Here is an 18,657-nt window from a genome sequence, read left to right as displayed (position 1 = left end):
ATTTAAGAATGATGGTGTTCTTGGGGACCTTCAAAGCTGCAGAAATGTTTTGGTACCCTTCCCCCAGATCTGTGCCTTGACACAATCCTGTCTCGGAGCTCTATGGACAATTCCTTCAACCTCATAGCTTGGTTTTTGACATGCACTGTCAACTGTGGGACCTTATATAGACAGGTGTGTGCCTTTCCAAATCATGTCCAATGAATTGAATTTATGGCAGGTGGACTCTAGTCAAGTTGTAGAAACATCAAGGATGGTCCATGGAAACAGGACGCACCTGAGATCAATTTCGACTCTCATAGCAAAGGGTCTGAATAATTACGCAAAAAAGGTATTGCTGTTTTTCTTTTAATTTTCAATAAATGTTATAACATTTTAAAATAAATACTGTTTTCGCTTTGTCATTATGTGGTATTGTGTTTAGATTTAGGAAAACATTTATTTAATCCATTTTAGAATAAGGCTGAAACATAAAAATGTGGAAAAATTCCAAGGGGTCTGAATACTTTCTGAATGCCCTGCGTATTCCACACGACTGGGAAGAATATGAGGTCAAATCACGACGTCAGTGATCTTCAGGTCGGAAAGTCACAGCTCTAGAAAGAGGCTCTGTTTCGGATGACTGTTCAAACCAATTTTGTTTTTCTCCCAGTCTGAGCAATTTTTTCCCCGTGTTTCCAGTTGTTTTGAACACTCGGAAGTCAGCGAGTTCCGAGCTCCCAGTTGTTCAATAACACAGGTGCTTCCTGTGTAATCACGTCGACTTACTGCACTTCCTGGAACCATCTTCACAGTTCAGACCCTATTTGAGGCTGAATACTAAAATCAAGTTATTGTATCATTAAAAGACAACTGATGTGTATAAGAACATATTTAGATCAGTTGAATGTAGTCATTCAGAAAGCCTTTATAAATAACATATTACATACCAGTACAATGTAACAATAATACAATGACATGCTTGTAATCAACTTATGATCATTATTAATCTAGAAGATGATGAAAGATCATAACATTTTTGCAGGCATGTACAGACATAACACAAACAACTTAAACATACCAGCAAGACTAAAATTCCTATTGTCAAATATCAGATGTTTTATTTATTTATTTTTTACCTTTATTGAACTAGGCAAGTCAGTTAATTGTTTTATTTTTGTTATTTTTTATTTCACCTTTATTTAACCAGGTAGGCTAGTTGAGAACAAGTTCTCATTTACAACTGCGGCCTGGCCAAGATAAAGCATAGCAGTGTGAACAGACAACACAGAGTTACACATGGAGTAAACAATAAACAAGTCAATAACACAGTAGAAAAAAAAAAGAACAAATTCTTATTTACAATGACGGCCTACACCGGTCAACGCTGGGCCAATTGTGCGCTGCCCTATGGGAATCCCAATCACGGCCGGTTGTGATACAGCCTGGATTCAAACCAGGGTGTCTGTAGTGACACCTCTAGCACTGAGATGCAGTGCCTTAGACTGCTGCGCCACTCGGGAGCCCCCGAGTAAGTAAGCCCTGACTGTATCCCATAGAGCTACCTCTTAACCCCCAGACTATTGAGGGGGCTGCTGTAGAGTTCAGGGGTCAGGATAGACCCAGTGACAGGTGTGTTTCTCAGGGTACGGGTTGGGTGGAGGTGTGTGTATGGAGGGTCAAGGGGTTCTGTGTCAGATATCTGCTGAACTTCTGGCAAAGTCAACTGTTCTCGGAGACAGATGCACATCGCCAGAGAGCTTACCTCAGCGACAGTCAGAGCCGTGTGTGTGTGTGAATCAGAATCGCAGGCACAGCTAAAAAAAAACGAGAATGAGTACTGTGGGAGTGAATTCATCCTAATCCTTTAAAGATACTGTCCAGTGTTTCCAGATTTTTGATCAAATATGACCTATAATAATGCTTGTAATTACTACTTTTTGGCAGGAACAGTATGTTACAAGTGGCTTTTCTGTGTTGCAATGGTGTGGGCGTATTACTGGTCATAAAAACTATTCACACGAGTTGTTGATTGTCCAGTTCAGTCACTGAGGCAGGATGAAATCGATCTCTATGAGAAAATAGCACACATTTGTCTAAACTGTCTTGAGATACAAGTTTGAGATGGGATTTTTAAAGTTTATTTTTATTAAATGATTTATTTATGCTTTGGAAACAAATACGAATATAAGACGAGTCAACGACATTATTTGAGTATGAGTTAACAGAATATGAACTTTAATGAGAGACTGACTCTTACATAATAATTCTAATTCTTTATTTACCTTCAGTTCAAACGATGCCTCCACTATGGATGTAGTCGATGTTATGTGGTTGAATATGATCCCTGTTCACTGACTGCCCCGCCATCTCATCGGGGCTTTTCCTGGCACGCTAGACAGCTTGGGGTTTGGGCTTTGATTGGGCATGCAATGTTACATCAGGATGACTGGTGGCTTGTGGCTGTATTATAATTTTTTTTTATTTGACCTTTATTTAACTAGGCAAGTCAGTTAATAACACATTCTTATTTTCAATGATGGCCTAGGTACAGTGGGTTAACTGCCTTGTTCAGGGGAACAGTGGGTTAACTGCCTTGTTCAGGGGAACAGTGGGTTAACTGCCTTGTTCAGGGGAACAGTGGGTTAACTGCCTTGTTCAGGGGAACAGTGGGTTAACTGCCTTGTTCAGGGGAACAGTGGGTTAACTGCCTTGTTCAGGGGAACAGTGGGTTAACTGCCTTGTTCAGGGGAACAGTGGGTTAACTGCCTTGTTCAGGGGAACAGTGGGGTAACTGCCTTGTTCAGGGGAACAGTGGGTTAACTGCCTTGTTCAGGGGAACAGTGGGTTAACTGCCTTGTTCAGGGGAACAGTGGGTTAACTGCCTTGTTCAGGGGAACAGTGGGGTAACTGCCTTGTTCAGGGGAACAGTGGGTTAACTGCCTTGTTCAGGGGAACAGTGGGTTAACTGCCTTGTTCAGGGGAACAGTGGGTTAACTGCCTTGTTCAGGGGAACAGTGGGTTAACTGCCTTGTTCAGGGGAACAGTGGGTTAACTGCCTTGTTCAGGGGCAGAACGACAGATATTTACCCTGTCAGCTTGGGGATTCAATCTTGCAACCTTTCAGTTACTAGTCCAATGCTCTAACCACTCGGCTACCTGCCGCCCTAAGTACAGTATCTGTGAGTGCTGTGGCTATAAAAATGCACATCAACATTCTGCACCCTATAGTCAACCATACATAGCCTACCTCTCGACCAAAAAGCTTCCAATCCAGAGAAAATCATTGACTTTTTGGTCTCAGAAGATTCTACTATACTCTTGAAGGTTCTACTATACTCTTGAAGATTCTACTGTACTCTTGAAGATTCTACTGTACTCTTGAAGATTCTACTATACTCTTGAGAACATTCTACTGTACTGTTGAGGATTCTACTGTACTCTTGAGAACATTCTACTGTACTGTTGAGGAGTCTACTGTATTCTTGTAGGTGCACTACTTCTATGACATGATGGGGTTGGTGGTCTGAGGCCGGAAACGGACCAGTGAACCCAGACCAGACCCCCCCCAGCTGGCCAAGGCCAGCCAGACTGAGGAGTCCATGGCTGCTTGGTAGGTACATTGTTGAGGACAGAGTAATTGTCCATCAAAGGGATTGGTTTACAGGGTGGCACACGCCATCTCTTAGCATTTGACATTACAAAGGACAGCTGCACCCTCTGTGGAGTACAAGGGCTTCTGGTTACTTTTATCGTGGCCCGTGTTACTGTTTCACACAGTGGTTAAAAGCCCGAAGGGCCACCAACTGGGAAACACATAGGAATCTATTCTAAAAAGTAAACAAACAAAACTGTAATCCATTTATCATCGTTATGAACATGGAGCTTAATTTAGCCCACCAAACAGAGATTTAACCTGCTGCGTTCCAATACCCTAATGCTGAACTTTTTTATCAATTGAGCCAAAGACATATTTGCCCTGTAACACATTAGTGGATATTTTTTATTAAAAAAAACCCACATTTGATAAAATTCAACTAGATAACTTTTGGGGGGATAAAAATGAACCTAGATAAATAAAAAATGTGTTGATAAAATTCACCATGAGTGCAATGTGTTGACATTGTAATGAAATGACTGCAAGCACAATGTATTTGTCATTTTATAAAATACAGGCCCCTCACCACACCATAGACTGGACCACTAAAGAATACGTGGGATTGAAAATTCACAAAGAGAACAAGTAGTGTATCTGACTGGCGTGGGAGGGTTTATCAGTCATGCTACTATATATGGGCAAATTAATGAGAAACCTACTTCGAAGAGATCACTGCATAGTGTATGTATACTCGGGCAAAATCACAGAGAAACATTTATTTCAGTCAAAGTATCTAGGGCGGGGCACCAAGCGCTCAAATTTCAAATGGTTATTCAACAGATGGGTAGGCTAATGTTTTCACACCCACACTGGGGGTGTTGTGTGACAAACCGTAAGGCTACATTCAAAACGATTTCACGGCTGTTCTTTTTCCACCAAAGAAAGTCATTATCTTCTACAGAACATTCAAAACACAAACATCCAGTCGATATTTTTAGATTAACTTTACTTAAATTGTTATATTTCAGTAAATAACTAGTTTAGAGCAGAACACAGGGCCGTCTCCAAACGGAAAGAAGCAGCTGTGATTTATTACAAAAACCATCTCGCAACAACTCTATTCCGCAACTTTGTGGCGTTGAGTTTGAACTATTTCAACATTTGCGTCATTGTTACACCCGCCATCAATAGTTTGTAAATTGAGAGATATTTGTTTAGTAATCCTGAAACGGTGCAACCCCTCGAGCGCCGGAGGTCATGCATAATTCATGAGCGACTGCTGACACAGGCGTCGTAGAAAAGTTGAGTTTACAAACTTTGGGACAGGAGCAACAAGATCTACCGAACTGACCGGAGCAAAGGGAAAGTAGCTACATTTAAAATTACTTTTCTCATGTAGGGACACATTTAGTTGTTCTCTATCTTACTCTAATAGAATAGTTTTATTGCGAGTTTGACGGCAGAAAGGTGAACTCTTTTTGTCCACACAGAGGGTTTATAAAAGTTTGCCTGAGAGTAGCCTAGGCCTACTTCAGAAGGCTCAACGTTTGATATTTGTTTAAAGCCTCAACTTTAAATCATTTTTATATTTTCTGTATTGCTCTAACCTTTACACTAAGACAAAATGAGCAACCCACTTCAGCCAATGCCAGGACAACAAGTTATCCATGTCGCGCAGGACTCGGATACGGATCTCGAGGCGCTTTTTAATTCGGTTATGAACCCGAAACCCAGTTCATGGAGGAAAAAAATGTTACCCGACTCTTTTTTCAAGGAGCCAGATTCTGGATCTCACTCCCGACAGTCTAGCACTGATTCGGGCAGTCACCCGCCCAGGCTCACCGTACAACACGTACGGTCACATTCCTCGCCCGCAACTTTACAGATTGGATTGGGAGCCAACCCAACTCCAAGCCCGGTACATCACTCGCACATCCGCCACCAGTCTTTCGATGTTGCCGAAGAGTTGCCCCTGCCCCCTGGATGGGAGATGGCCTACACGTCCAACGGACAGAAGTACTTTCTCAAGTAAGTGTTGTTGTTGTTTATTCCACAGAAAACACACACGGTAAAGTCCCCAGTCCTTTCAATAAATCAAAACTCCATAATCCTTACAGCACCACAGATCTGAAGTTCAGTCGGTGTAAAACATCGGTTCATCTGAAATGATAGACTTATAAAGTGGACTGTGAAAAATCAGTGTAACCGTAAAAGCTTCAGATCACTGTGCTGAACGATTGGCCCATTTGAACACCTATGTGGCAAATTTGACAGAATACACTATTTTTTGTCTTTGTTTGGCTCTGTCAGCTTAAATAATAATTAATTAAATAATTAAATAATAATGCCATCCCCTTATTCACACAGGTCTAACCTAATATATAACGGCCTGTAGCTAGCATCAAGTCATTTATGTGAGTCGTACCTGTCTGTGCTTGCAGTGGCCCCCTAGTGCTCTGTGTCAAACTTTTCACGAAGGCCCCAATGCTTTTCTTTTAGATTAATCTTATTTCCAAAATTATTCAATGTTTTGTGCTAGGCCGTATAATAACATGAAAACCTCTTAAAACACTCAATGGAAAGTTTTGCCATTTCAATCAGGGACGAATCTCCATGGGCAACGTGATAACAGACCCCCTCTAGTCTAGTGTGTTTTGCAACAGCAGTGAAGTTGTCTTTGGTTTCGTTCTCTGAGCCCCAGCCGGTTAAACCACAATGGCTGTTATCTTCTGTGTCTTATCCTCACCCATGCACAGGGAGGGACAAGACACAATAACAGCAGATAGATGTCTTTCACACTGAGGTGTCACGCTGACCTTTCATCTCTCACCTCAGCACATGCCCACGTTGTACCGAAGTGTGTGTGTGTGACTGAAAATATCAGTGTTTAAATCAATGAAGAGGCTCTGTTCTGTCACCTGTTTTAAACACACACACCTACCTGTGATCACCTTGATAAGAAAGTGATTACCTTATCAGTGCTGCTGGCTCGTATCTCCAGATCTCTCCTGATGGAGACACCCGTCAGTCTCAATGCTAATGAGTGTTGCGACTCTTCACTCTGTGAAGACCTAGACGAACAGGCAGACCCATTCTTCCCTGGCCCAGGGGTCACCATGGCTACCTGACCCAAGGCAGAAGTGTGTGTGTGGTAGGGGTCACCATGGCTACCTGACCCAAGGCAGAAGTGTGTGTGTGGTAGGGGTCACCATGGCTACCTGACCCAAGGCAGAAGTGTGTGTGTGTGGTAGGGGTCAGCTCAGCAGGGTGTCCTCCAAAAGGATAGTTATTACAGAAGGTGTGAGAAAACACACCCTGGGTTTACTCTCCGTTCAGCCTCAGGGGCAGCAGAGGGGGGCCCCTGTGCTAAAACATACACATTCACTTCACACACCCTTTTTCACACACTGAGCCTCTGTTCCCAGATTACTCAACAGTACAGTATCAACAGCCTGGTGCCCATTGTCTCCAAAAGTAATCGGTATCTGTTTTAACATGAACTTAAAGGGATACTTGGGGATTTTGGCAGTGTCCCCTTTATCTACTTCACCACCAGAGTCAGATGAACTAGTACAGGGTAGGCAACCCTGGTCCTGGAGTGCCGCAGACAATCACTGAACTGATTAATTATCTCAGTTGGTCAGGCATGGTGCCTAGTTGGAACAAAGCTTGCAGTACATGGGACAGGGTTGCCTAACCCTGAACCAGTGGATACCATTTATGTCTGTGTCCAATATGAAGGAAACTGGAGGTAGATTCACAAAGCCAATGTTAAGTAGCTTTAGCGTAATGACGAAGTCTATGTGTATCTACTAGCATGCTAAACACCAACTGACCAGGTAAAACTATGAATAACAATGCTGTCAGAGGGGGTGTTCCCCAGGAAACAGGCAGCCATTGGGCTGAAAAGTAAAGCAGAGAGCTCGGGGCTCCTGAGTGGGCGCATCGGTCTAAGGCACTGTATGTCAGTGCTAGAGGCGTCACTACAGACACCCTGGTTCGATTCCAAGCTGTATCACAACTGGCCGTGATTGGGAGTCCCATAGGGTGGCGCGCAATTGGCCCAGCGTCGTTCGGGTTTGGCCCGTGTAGGCCGTCATTGTAAATAGGATTTTGTTCTTAACTGACTTGCCTAGTTAAACTTAAAAAGAGAGGTTTGGCCTGTTCTGGCTGGCTGGCTGGCTGGCTGCATCCTGACTGACCGTCAGGAGAACTACCACACAACAGAGGGAACACTGATCAGGAGGTCTGGCTGTTCATTAGCTAGATGGGTGGGGGAAAAACACAGCGAGGTGAGGGGGTTGGACAAGTGGGAGGAAGGAGGGTGAAAACAACAGGGAGAAAGAGAAGGGTGTGAAAAGAGAGGGGAGGAGGCAGGGAAAGAGAGGGGAGGAGGCAGGGAAAGAGAGGGGAGGAGGCAGGGAAAGAGAGGGGAGGAGGCAGGGAAAGAGAGGGGAGGAGGCAGGGAAAGAGAGGGGAGGAGGCAGGGAAAGAGAGGGGAGGAGGCAGGGAAAGAGAGGGGAGGAGGCAGGGAAAGAGAGGGGAGGAGGCAGGGAAAGAGAGGGAGGAGGCAGGGAAAGAAGGAGCGGCTGAGGCTGTTTTTTGGCAGCTGAAGAGAAGGGTAGGAGCTGCGGAGAGGGGTAGGAGAGGGAGGGAATGCCTGCAGTCTAACCCCAGGCTCCAGGAGGTGTCTCCTCTCTCTCGGTCCCAACCGGGGGTGTGAACATGCCTGGTCCTGCAGAGGTTTTCACAGTTGGCTCCGTCACCAGCAACAAAGCTGGGAGCCCCAGCCCCACCGCACCCTGCAATTAACCAGGCAGGAAAACAAAGTCTGCCTGGCTGGCCCGGGGCTGCTGGATCTGCAAGTTTCACTCTGAGCTCTTTGTTAAGGAGGCCACTGCCTCTCCATCTTCTCTCCTGTCTGCCTTTTGAAGCTCTTTTGAGGCATATTTTTTTTTTTTTTTTTTCAGAACTTTTTTTTCAGTGTTCTATTCCAGGAATTTGACTTTACATTAGAATGCCCCCCCCCCCCCCAAAAGGATGGGATACAATGTGTGTAAACGTCAAATGAATAGGACCTCGGGTTTTAGAGTCCTGCCATTTGGCTCTGCAGGAAATCCTGCATGATGACAGTAGCCCCCGGTCATAGGTCACACATCCTTACTGTCTTGTGCTTCTCTCACGTCCACCCAGTGTGTGTGTGTGTGTGTGTTTCCACAAGTCAATGATTTAATCTATTATCCTCCCCCCATTCCCCACCCACCCGCACACTTGTGAAAACAATGCATGTCGCGACAGCTGACACAATTGAATTTAGTACTTAGTGCAATTGACAGTGAACAGAGCTAAATGAGCGGCACGGTCCAGTTTAATCCGGTGGTAACTGTAAAACTAACGCATTGTGTCACCCGCTCAACCTCTCCCACTTTTCCCATTTTCTCTCAATTGAAACGTGTCCAAACGCATCCCACTGCCACTGCAACAGGAGCCCATTACCGTGGACTGAGACCCTTCATAGACATCCACTCTACACCCCAACCACAGTGTTCCAGCCCCTAACCGTGCGTTCCCAAGCTGGTCTGAGGAAGAGTTGCCTCGCTGGCTTGATATAGCGGTGCCTCGGGTGGGTTTACAGTAGAGTAACGTGACTGATAATGGTCTGTGTGACAGAATGATCGTGCGAGCGATAGAAGTGATAGTGGAAATGATAGTGATAACAGAGAGAGGGAGATCAGCGTGGGTGGCTGTGTCCTCACTGGTCTCTGGACTAGACGAGAGGTGATTTTATTTACCCTATATTTTAACCAGGCAAGTCGGTTAAGAACAAATTCTTATTTTCAATGACGGCCTAGGAACCGTGGGTTAACTGCCTTGTTCAGGGGCAGAACGACAGATTTGTACCTTGTCAGCTCGGTTACAAGTCCAACGCTCTAACCACTAGGCTACCCTGCTGCCCCCGATTGATGCTGAGAGACGAGCAGAAGTCATTCAGCGTTTAGCTGAACCAATCTCTCTCTCTCTCTCTCTCTCTCTCTCTCTGTTGGGTTGAGTTAGCACAGGGGTTTGGGGGTGGGACTGAGATTTGAACAGTCTGTCCTGGTACATTGAGGCAGAGGTGAAAGTCAAGACGGGAGAGAACGATGGTGAGACTTCGGCCGGGGTTCAATCTGTTTGCCCCCTCTTCGGCTATGACCCGTGTTAAAGGCACTGGTACTACGCCAATGCTGCAGATGTCGGCTCAATCGGACGTTCCACGGCCCGTATTTAATCCTGTCTTTTATCTTGAGTTCTACTGCTTGGAGCCCTTTATGTACAAACATGGACCCCAGCATGGCTGCTGTCTAGTTTACGCCATGGCTCTGAGCATCTCCTAGTGCTTTCATCTGGTCTGCATACTCAAGGCTGTGTGTGTGCCTGCCTCAATCACAAGGCTGTCTCACTGCATACCAGAGTGTCTGCTCTTACTAGGGAATTCCTCAATGTTTTGGATAGTTTTTTTGTTTTGTTCTTACAAAATAATTGGGAATAAGGGTAGTCTGTAATTAAGCCTGAGTTTGCCATTTAATGATGGGTGCAGTGTCTTCAAAGAGCTTCAAACAGAAGCACATTAATCTGCTGTAAATCTGTTGTAAATGGAATTTGGTGTAGCTGAAATTCATAGGAGCACTACCAATATGAATGCATAACTAATATCAGCCATGTTGTGATTGGTTTGACCAATCAGCAACGAGAGTATGTAGCCTGTAGTGTTCTGCCTTCTTAAAGGTGTGTTCTGCGATTTCCTGGTTGCCAAAATTCTAGAAGGTCGCCTAGTTTCAGTTTGTGACAAAACGAGCAAGTGTATTGTAGGGAATAATTGTACCATCTAAACCCCTGTGAAATATATTTTACATAACCCCCCCCCCCCCCACCCCCAAAATGACATTTTCAGCTGTCTGAAGCTGGTGTACAAAACCCAAAATAAAAGATGTCAAAACGAAACATGATAACAGGAAGCAATAGAACGTAAGATATCTTAGCGATTCTTAGACTTGCTTTCGATGAGTGACAGATCTATAACTCATATTTCTATTTTGGTCAGGTCTCCCAAGAAGTATTTTATATATTGCAGTTTTTAGGTTCCGGCTGAGAAGTTGTTGCCAGAAGTGTGTGTGTGTGTGTTTTTATACACACTATCATGTATGGACGGACCCACAGGGACAGACTCCGAGCCACTGCTTGGAGTAGACCAACCAGCTCATTAAAAGTTCTACTCACCTGTCCAGCTACCAGGTGCAAACCACTAAGATGGACGATGATGTGATTTGAAAGGTTTATTCAGTTCTTTTAATAGTTTACTATTAGTGGCTCAGTCTGAGAGAGCGAGACTGGGTGGGGTGTGTGTGGGGGGCAATTGCAAAGTGTTAACTAAAGGCTGAACTTTGCCTGGGGGTGTAATGGTGGCTGGGTGGGGCTCTCCCAGGGCTGTCCTGGGAGGATGTTCAGGTAGGTCTACATGGGCAGGGTGAGGTCTGTTCTGCACCTGTAAGCTGGACTGGCAGTTAAGCGGTAGGTGGATGGTGGTGGGGGTTCTACCAGGAAGGCAGGGTCGAGGAGTGGAAGTGGCTGTTGAGGTTAGAGGTCATCGGTATTGGTACTAGGTTAAATATACCCAGGTTAGCACAATGTAATGATACCACGTGGAAGCTTTAGAAAATAAACAGATTCATGGAACCAGTGCCATTGCTGAGCAACATCGCTGGTCCCTTAGTTTAGAGTTCTTCCTCATTTATGCAAACAATTCTGGGATATTATAATCCTAAATGTTTATCTTCAACCTGGGATGGTATGAGTTTTTAGGGCCTGAAATTAGGACCAGACCAGCAGTCTGTTGGTAAAAAGGCTGGTTGGCTGATGTCGATTTGTTTTCACGAAGGGTACGGCTAGATCCTAAGAGCATGACCGAGTCGGAGCACACTCACAGATATTCTCCGAACACTGTCATCCATGTTGGCACAACATGTTCCATGACAATAACGTTCTAATTTGGATTCTTTGTTGTCATTGTTTTGGAATGTGTTGTGCTAGCCATTCTATGGCTTGGGACAGGGGCACTCCTTACCAATGGCAGAAGAGTGACTGATATTTTGGCAGTATTTGTCACTATCAAGACCCAAACTGAGGCAGCCAGGTAGAGTTCAGTTGATTGTCGTGTCTTTGGTTTCCTGCACCTCGGTCCATCCCAGCCACCAGTGCCTTTTGTTTGTCTGTAACCTTTAGTGTACTAACCTGGAGGTCAGTTTCACTGGGTCTCCATATGCTATGAGCCACCTAGCTGTGACATATTACATGTGCCAGGCACAGGCAGCCAATCGGCTGTCTCGTTGGTCACTGCTTGAACTGTTGTTTTGGAAAAATTTAAGTCGCCCTCCTCCTCCCTCTTGCTCCTCCTCCCTTTTGCTCCCATAGACTCGGCTGGAGGTAGAGGCCCAAAGCCAGGGGCCATGAGGCTCTCTCTACCTTTCTCCCTCTTTCGCTCTCTGCTGCCTCAGTCTGTTCTAGGCAAAAGGGTGGGAGGGGGAGGAGGAGGAGGGGGAATGGTTAGGGAGTCGTACACACGCAGAGTGAGGGAATAGACATTCCAAAACAATAGCCTGTACTGCTGCAAATTAACAGGCATGTCGACGTCTGCAACACAGATAGATCTGAAGCGGCTGTGGAACAGCCAGAACAGATGTTGGTCAAGCCTGGTAGCCAAGCAGCCAGTCAGTCAGCCAGCCAGTTAGCCAATCAATCAGCCAGGCGGTTAGCAGATAGCCAAGCAAACAGGCAGACATGCTGCTGGATCCCTCTGCCTCGTCTTTCTAGTCTGGAGGCCAGCTCTGTGTGTAGTCTGGAGGCCAGCTCTGTGTGTAGTCTGGAGGCCAGCTCTGTGTGTAGTCTGGAGGCCAGCTCTGTGTGTAGTCTGGAGGCCAGCTCTGTATGGCCCTGGCTGAGGCCTGGCCTGGGCTCTGCGGACACGCTCGATCCACTTCCTGTCCCAATATGTAAGTTGGACGAGCATGAAGACCTGCTTGTTTGGCCGGCCGGGCGTTTGGGCCGCTCCCCTCTCCTCTCCTGCTGATGGGGGTTATTCTTGGACAAGAAGGGCTTTGTAGCTCCAGAGAGCTGCACAGCACTTTGGCCTTGCGTGACTTACAGATAGATAGATATACATTGTATTGAACGCAATTAAAGTTGAAGGAAATGTCATGTGGGCTGAATTTAAAACCAGCGGAGTTTGTGGCCCCGGTTTGTTTCTGTCTCTGGCCCTGAATCTGAGCAGAGGTTACTGAGCTGGAGCTCAGAGAAGAAACAGTCTCAGCTCAGGGATAGAGAGAGAGAGAGAGAGAGATCCTCCACAGGTCCAGGCCTCTCGGCTTTAAAGGAACAGGAACGGCTTGGGTTTGCTTTGAAGTCTACCCAGTCTAACGCATACGGAGCCGACGGAGGTCAGTTTGTGTTTTGTGCGGCAGACGTTTTGGGAACGCGATGCGAACGGACCACCGTCAGCTCCGTTTTGCGCAGACCGCGTTGAACCCTTTTTTTAGCAGGACAACAAAATGGCCGCTTTGCAACAGCCAAATAATGCAGAGCGGAGGAGAAGGCTGTAGTTTAGTTAGTCCTTCATATTGAGTCCTAACACAAAGAGGACATACAGACCAAGTGAACATATGTTTCCTTACTGCAGTTTAACTGGAGGTTGGAAGTGTTATAGCCAAGAGCAAGGCGCTCAAGATGTTAGCTAAAAGTATTCATGACAATATCGCTTGTTTTTATCCACCGGTTGTGATACTTTATATGTGTGAGAACTACAGTGACAGGCGTTTGAGTGATTTAGTAAGGAGGTGAGCCACAACAGAGAGGGCAAGAGTGAGACATTAGTAAGGAAGTGAGCCACAACAGAGAGGGGAAGAGTGAGACATTAGTAAGGAGGTGAGCCACAACAGAGAGGGGAAGAGTGAGACATTAGTAAGGAAGTGAGCCACAACAGAGAGGGCAAGAGTGAGACATTAGTAAGGAAGTGAGACATTAGTAAGGAGGTGAGCCACAACAGAGAGGGCAAGAGTGAGACATTAGTAAGGAAGTGAGACATTAGTAAGGAAGTGAGACATTAGTAAGGAGGTGAGCCACAACAGAGAGGGGAAGAGTGAGACATTAGTAAGGAGGTGAGCCGCAACAGAGAGGGGAAGAGTGAGACATTGGTAAGGATGTGAGCCACAACATAGATGGAAAAAGAGTGAGACATTAGTAAGGAAGTGAGCCACAACAGAGATGGAAAAAGAGTGAGACATTAGTAAGGAAGTGAGCCACAACAGAGATGGAAAAAGAGTGAGACATTAAGGAAGTGAGCCGCAAGAGTGAGACATTAGTAAGGAAGTGAGCCGCAAGAGTGAGACATTAGTAAGGAAGTGAGCCACAACAGAGAGGGCAAGAGTGAGACATTAGTAAGGAAGTGAGCCACAACAGAGAGGGGAAGAGTGAGACATTAGTAAGGAAGTGAGCCGCAAGAGTGAGACATTAGTAAGGAAGTGAGCCACAACAGAGAGGGGAAGAGTGAGACATTAGTAAGGAAGTGAGCCGCAAGAGTGAGACATTAGTTAGGAAGTGAGCCACAACAGAGATGGGAAGAGTGAGACATTAGTAAGGAAGTGAGTCACAACAGAGAGGGGAAGAGTGAGACATTAGTAAGGAGGTGAGCCACAACAGAGAGGGGAAGAGTGAGACATTAGTAAGGAAGTGAGCCGCAAGAGTGAGACATTAGTAAGGAAGTGAGCCACAACAGAGAGGGGAAGAGTGAGACATTAGTAAGGAGGTGAGCCACAACAGAGAGGGGAAGAGTGAGACAGTAAGGAGGTGAGCCACAACAGAGAGGGCAAGAGTGAGACATTAGTAAGGAAGTGAGACATTAGTAAGGAGGTGAGCCACAACAGAGAGGGCAAGAGTGAGACATTAGTAAGGAAGTGAGACATTAGTAAGGAAGTGAGACATTAGTAAGGAAGTGAGCCACAACAGAGATGGAAAAAGAGAGACATTAGTAAGGAAGTGAGCCACAACAGAGATGGAAAGAGAGTGCATGAATTACAGAGGGAAAGAGAGGAATGTAGACTGCCAGCACAAAGCTGTGTGTGTGAATGTAGTATAATCTCAATGAGGTCGACAGACTTTTGTAGCTCCCTTCCTGTCTCCTCCACACAACAGCTGAGGACACAGCTCTCTCTCCTGTGCCCCCCCCCCCAAATCCATAGAAACAGCCCTGTTATTTATGGGCCAAGGGCCAGACACAGAGCCAGCCGGAACCTGCGTGTGAGAATGAGGGGCATGCTCCCTCCCCAGGACTTGTTTCCCCTTTCTTTACAGTTAGTCTGTCCTGCTAATTTCCCCTCTCTCGCTCTTCTCTCTCGCTCTTCTCTCTCGCTCTTCTCTCTCGCTCTTCTCTCTCGCTCTTCTCTCTCGCTCTCTTGAGTTGTGGAGTTGACTTGATCAGATCTATCTTCTATGTCACAGGATGTATGTATATGTACTGAGATTCAGCTGTGATTTAGATTACTGCACACTGAGATATTAAAAACATGTGTTTGTTGGCAAACAAAAAATACTCCGATCTGAAATATATCATCTGATACTGAGAGTTGAGTTCTACGCAAGTGGTGTGTGACCTTAACCAGGACGCCTCTTAATGGAAGGCAGCTGTAACCCTTCATCAGAGATGTTCTGCTTCTTCTCCACACACCTCTCTCTCTCTCGCTCTCTTTCTCTCTCGCTCTCTCTCTCTCTCTCTCTCTCTCTCTCTCTCTCTCGCTCTCTTTCTCTCTCGCTCTCTTTCTCTCTCTCTCGCTCTTTCCTCTCTCTCTCTCTCTCTCTCTCTCTCTCTCTCTTTTCCCGCTCTCTCTCTCTCTCTCTCTCTCTCTCTCTTTTCCCGCTCTCTCTCTCTCTCTCTTTTCCCGCTCTCTCTGTCTCTCTCGCTCTCTTTCTCTCTCGCTCTCTTTCTCTCTCTCTCGCTCTTTCCTCTCTCTCTCTCTCTCTCTCTCTCTCTCTCTCTCTCTCTTTTCCCGCTCTCTCTCTCTCTCTCTCTCTCTCTCTCTCTCTCTTTTCCCGCTCTCTCTGTCTCTCTCGCTCTCTTTCTCTCTCGCTCTCTTTCTCTCTCTCTCGCTCTTTCCTCTCTCTCTCTCTCTTTTCCCGCTCTCTCTCTCTCTCTCTCTCTTTTCCCGCTCTCTCTTTTCCCTCTCTCTCTCTCTTGCTCTTTTCCCCTCTCTCTTGCTCTTTCCCCTCTCTCTTGCTCTTTTCCCTCTCTCTCTCTCTTGCTCTTTTCCCTTTCTCTCTCTCTCTCTTTTCCCTTTCTCTCTCTCTCGCTCTTTCTCTCTCGCTCCGACCCCGCTCTCGCTCGCTCTCTTTCCATCCCAACATGTACACTCTCGTCCCCCCCGTCCAATAAGCAGTTGAAAGAAATGGCGCGTCCACAGGATATGAAGATGGTCATTGTTTGGAGAGGGGGGGAAGGGGGGAGGTACTGGCTGTAGGGGACTCATAAGGCTCTCTGGGCTCTGACAAAGTCAAAACAATAAACATGACTCACTCACTTCAAAGGCGCACGCACAGCCGAGGAACAAACGGATTGCCTCCTTTCCACTTGACTTCCTGTCTGACTGGGCCAATGAGCCAGAATGGCAGCCGCAGTACCTTACAAAATAGACAACAATTTATCCCCAATATGATGACACCATTTTAGTTAAGATACATGGCGGGATGGTGTGAGATTTGATAACTTGTTTGGTCTGTTTATAACTTGTTATAAACTGTTTATAGTGAGCCAACGATTCACATTGTGCACTCTGCGCCTGTCTTCTGTTGCAAGCTAGAGAGAGGAAATAACTCTGCCGTGTGAGGAGCCAGAGAATAGCTAGTGGTTTTGAAGGAGCCTTGACAGCTCTGAGGTGATGACAGAGAGAATAGACTAAATTAGCCTAATTATTCACAAACGATCTGCATTCCTCAGGAGTTCAAAATGGCTGACTAGAACATTGACACTTATAACAACCTGAAATAGCTCAGTGTTTGTTGTTAAAAAAAAATGTCTACCTCTCTTGAGGCTTTTTTTTAAGGAAAGTGATGCATGGTCTCTCACTAAAGAAACACATGTTCTGTCACTGACTGCAGTCTGTCAGTGAGGGAGTGTCTGTATCTGGGTGGAGCCTGGACAAATAAATGGGCTCACTCACTCACTCACTCACTCTACTCTCCCAGGACCACCTCCTCCCCCCTCTCAAGCCTACCTCCTTTTCGTTCTCTCCCCCTGTCTCCCTCCGCGCAGCCTATTCATGGCCCCAGGAATGTGAACAGTAGTTATGTGTGTGTATTGTTCCCCCAGGCTTTAGCAGCCCTCTGCACTGAGCCTCTATTCTATACCACTGCTATTCCATCCACCAGGCCCAGGCGACTACACTGCTACTGCTTGCCACAGCGTCGTGCTAGGGGTGTGCGGAGGGGATGGGGAGTTTGTATTGGCACGAGGGGGGTCACCCTAATTCACTGGGGTGTGATGCATTGCTCAATCATTGGTCCACTTGAGGGGGGGCCAAGCAAAGCATGAGCTTAATGCCTTTTGTCCCCCAGGAACGCCTTGATGGAATCGCGGAGACACAGCGGCTTCTGGAGAGGAATTTGCTGCGTGTCTGATCTCAAGTCAAGCAGAATGAATGCCGCCACATTCCGCTCTGTGACAGGTTGGAGTTGTGAATGGCGCTGGTCACTCTCACTCGGGGGGGCGAGGGCCACCACCGCGTCCCCACAGAGCGAGGGATAGAGAGGGCAGGCTAATGGAATCTCACCCACATCTCTCTTTACCCATCTGAAATGAGGCCAGCTGATGATGACAGGGGGCCAGCTTTGGGGATTTTCACACCACATCATATTTCATATATCAGAACCAAGGCTGTCTGATAAAACTGTCTAGCAGCATTGGTATGTCAGGGTTGGGCTGTATCCAGATGTTCCTACCGTCCTTCTCTCATTGGGGCGGCAGGTAGCCTAGTGGTTTGAGCATTGGACTAGTAACCGAAAGGTTGCAAGATCGAATCCCCGAGCTGACAAGGTACAAATCTGTAATTCTGCACCTGAACAAGGCAGTTAACCCACTGTTCCTAGGCCGTCATTGAAAATAAGAATTTGTTCTCACCTGACTTACCTAGTTAAATAAACAAAAAAAACAAAAAAAATGCTAACAAAATGAGCACAAGCAATAGTGAATTTCCACAGAGGCTGCTAGCTACATATGCTAACGAGCACAAACGAAAATAAAGGAATTGCCAAGACAGTTATACATATATAGGTAGGAGCTACCGAATGTCATGTCATTTTTGGTGAGTTTGGACATTTTTAAAAGCGAATGTGGACGACAGACATTTATGCAAATGAACAAAGTTTTGACGCACGCTTGTCTGAAGGAAGAACAGTAGTGGGTCTGGAGCAGCATGTGTACACGCGGTGTCTGTGTGGAGTCGGGAGTCTCTAGGGCAACGGGCCTGCTCTGCTCGGAGAAGAGGGGGGAGGAGCAGTGTTCTGCCTTTTTTCCTGCATGAAATAAATATAAAACGTATTAAGAAATCTCTCAGATCTAAAATGCTTCTTATTGTAATTTCTGCTCGGTATCCCGTCGCAAGACACACTGGTTGATGCTGATTTATAAAACCCACTTAGGCCCCCCCCCCTTATCTGAGATACCTACTGCAGCCCTCATCTTCCACATACAACACCCGTTCGGACAGTCACATTCTGTTAAAGGTCCCCAAAGAACACACATCCCTGGGTCACTCGTCTTTTCAGTTTGCTGCAGTTAGCGACTGGAACGAGCTGCAACAAACACTCAAACCGAACAGTTTTATCTCAATCTCTTAATTCAAATACTCAATCAATTTTACTGACAGTTGTGGCTGCTTTGTGTGATGTATTGTTGTCTCTATCTTCTTGCCCTTTGCGCTGTTGTCTGTACCCAATAATGTTTGTACCATGTTTTGTACTGCTACCATGTTGTGTTGCTGCCATGTTGTTGTTGTCATGTTGTG

The 18,657-nt window shown here is 46.0% G+C and overlaps 1 protein-coding gene across 2 annotated transcripts in view; it reads left to right on the top strand.

Annotated features, from left to right (window-relative positions):
* The first annotated feature begins 4,238 nt into the window (after positions 1 to 4,238).
* The window catches only part of wwtr1 (WW domain containing transcription regulator 1), a 63,177-nt gene continuing 48,758 nt past the window's right edge, over positions 4,239 to 18,657 (top strand). For both annotated transcript variants that reach the window (XM_021604748.3, XM_021604747.3), the window contains exon 1: positions 4,239 to 5,605. In XM_021604748.3, coding sequence (XP_021460423.1) covers positions 5,202 to 5,605 — 404 coding nt within the window. In that variant the 5' untranslated portion in view covers positions 4,239 to 5,201. The remainder of the gene's footprint in view (positions 5,606 to 18,657) is intronic.

This window comes from Oncorhynchus mykiss, chromosome 5 (assembly GCF_057628025.1).
Source record: "Oncorhynchus mykiss isolate SJ-2025 chromosome 5, ASM5762802v1, whole genome shotgun sequence".
Classification (NCBI taxonomy): domain Eukaryota; kingdom Metazoa; phylum Chordata; class Actinopteri; order Salmoniformes; family Salmonidae; genus Oncorhynchus; species Oncorhynchus mykiss.
This window is presented reverse-complemented; position numbering and strand designations above follow the sequence as displayed.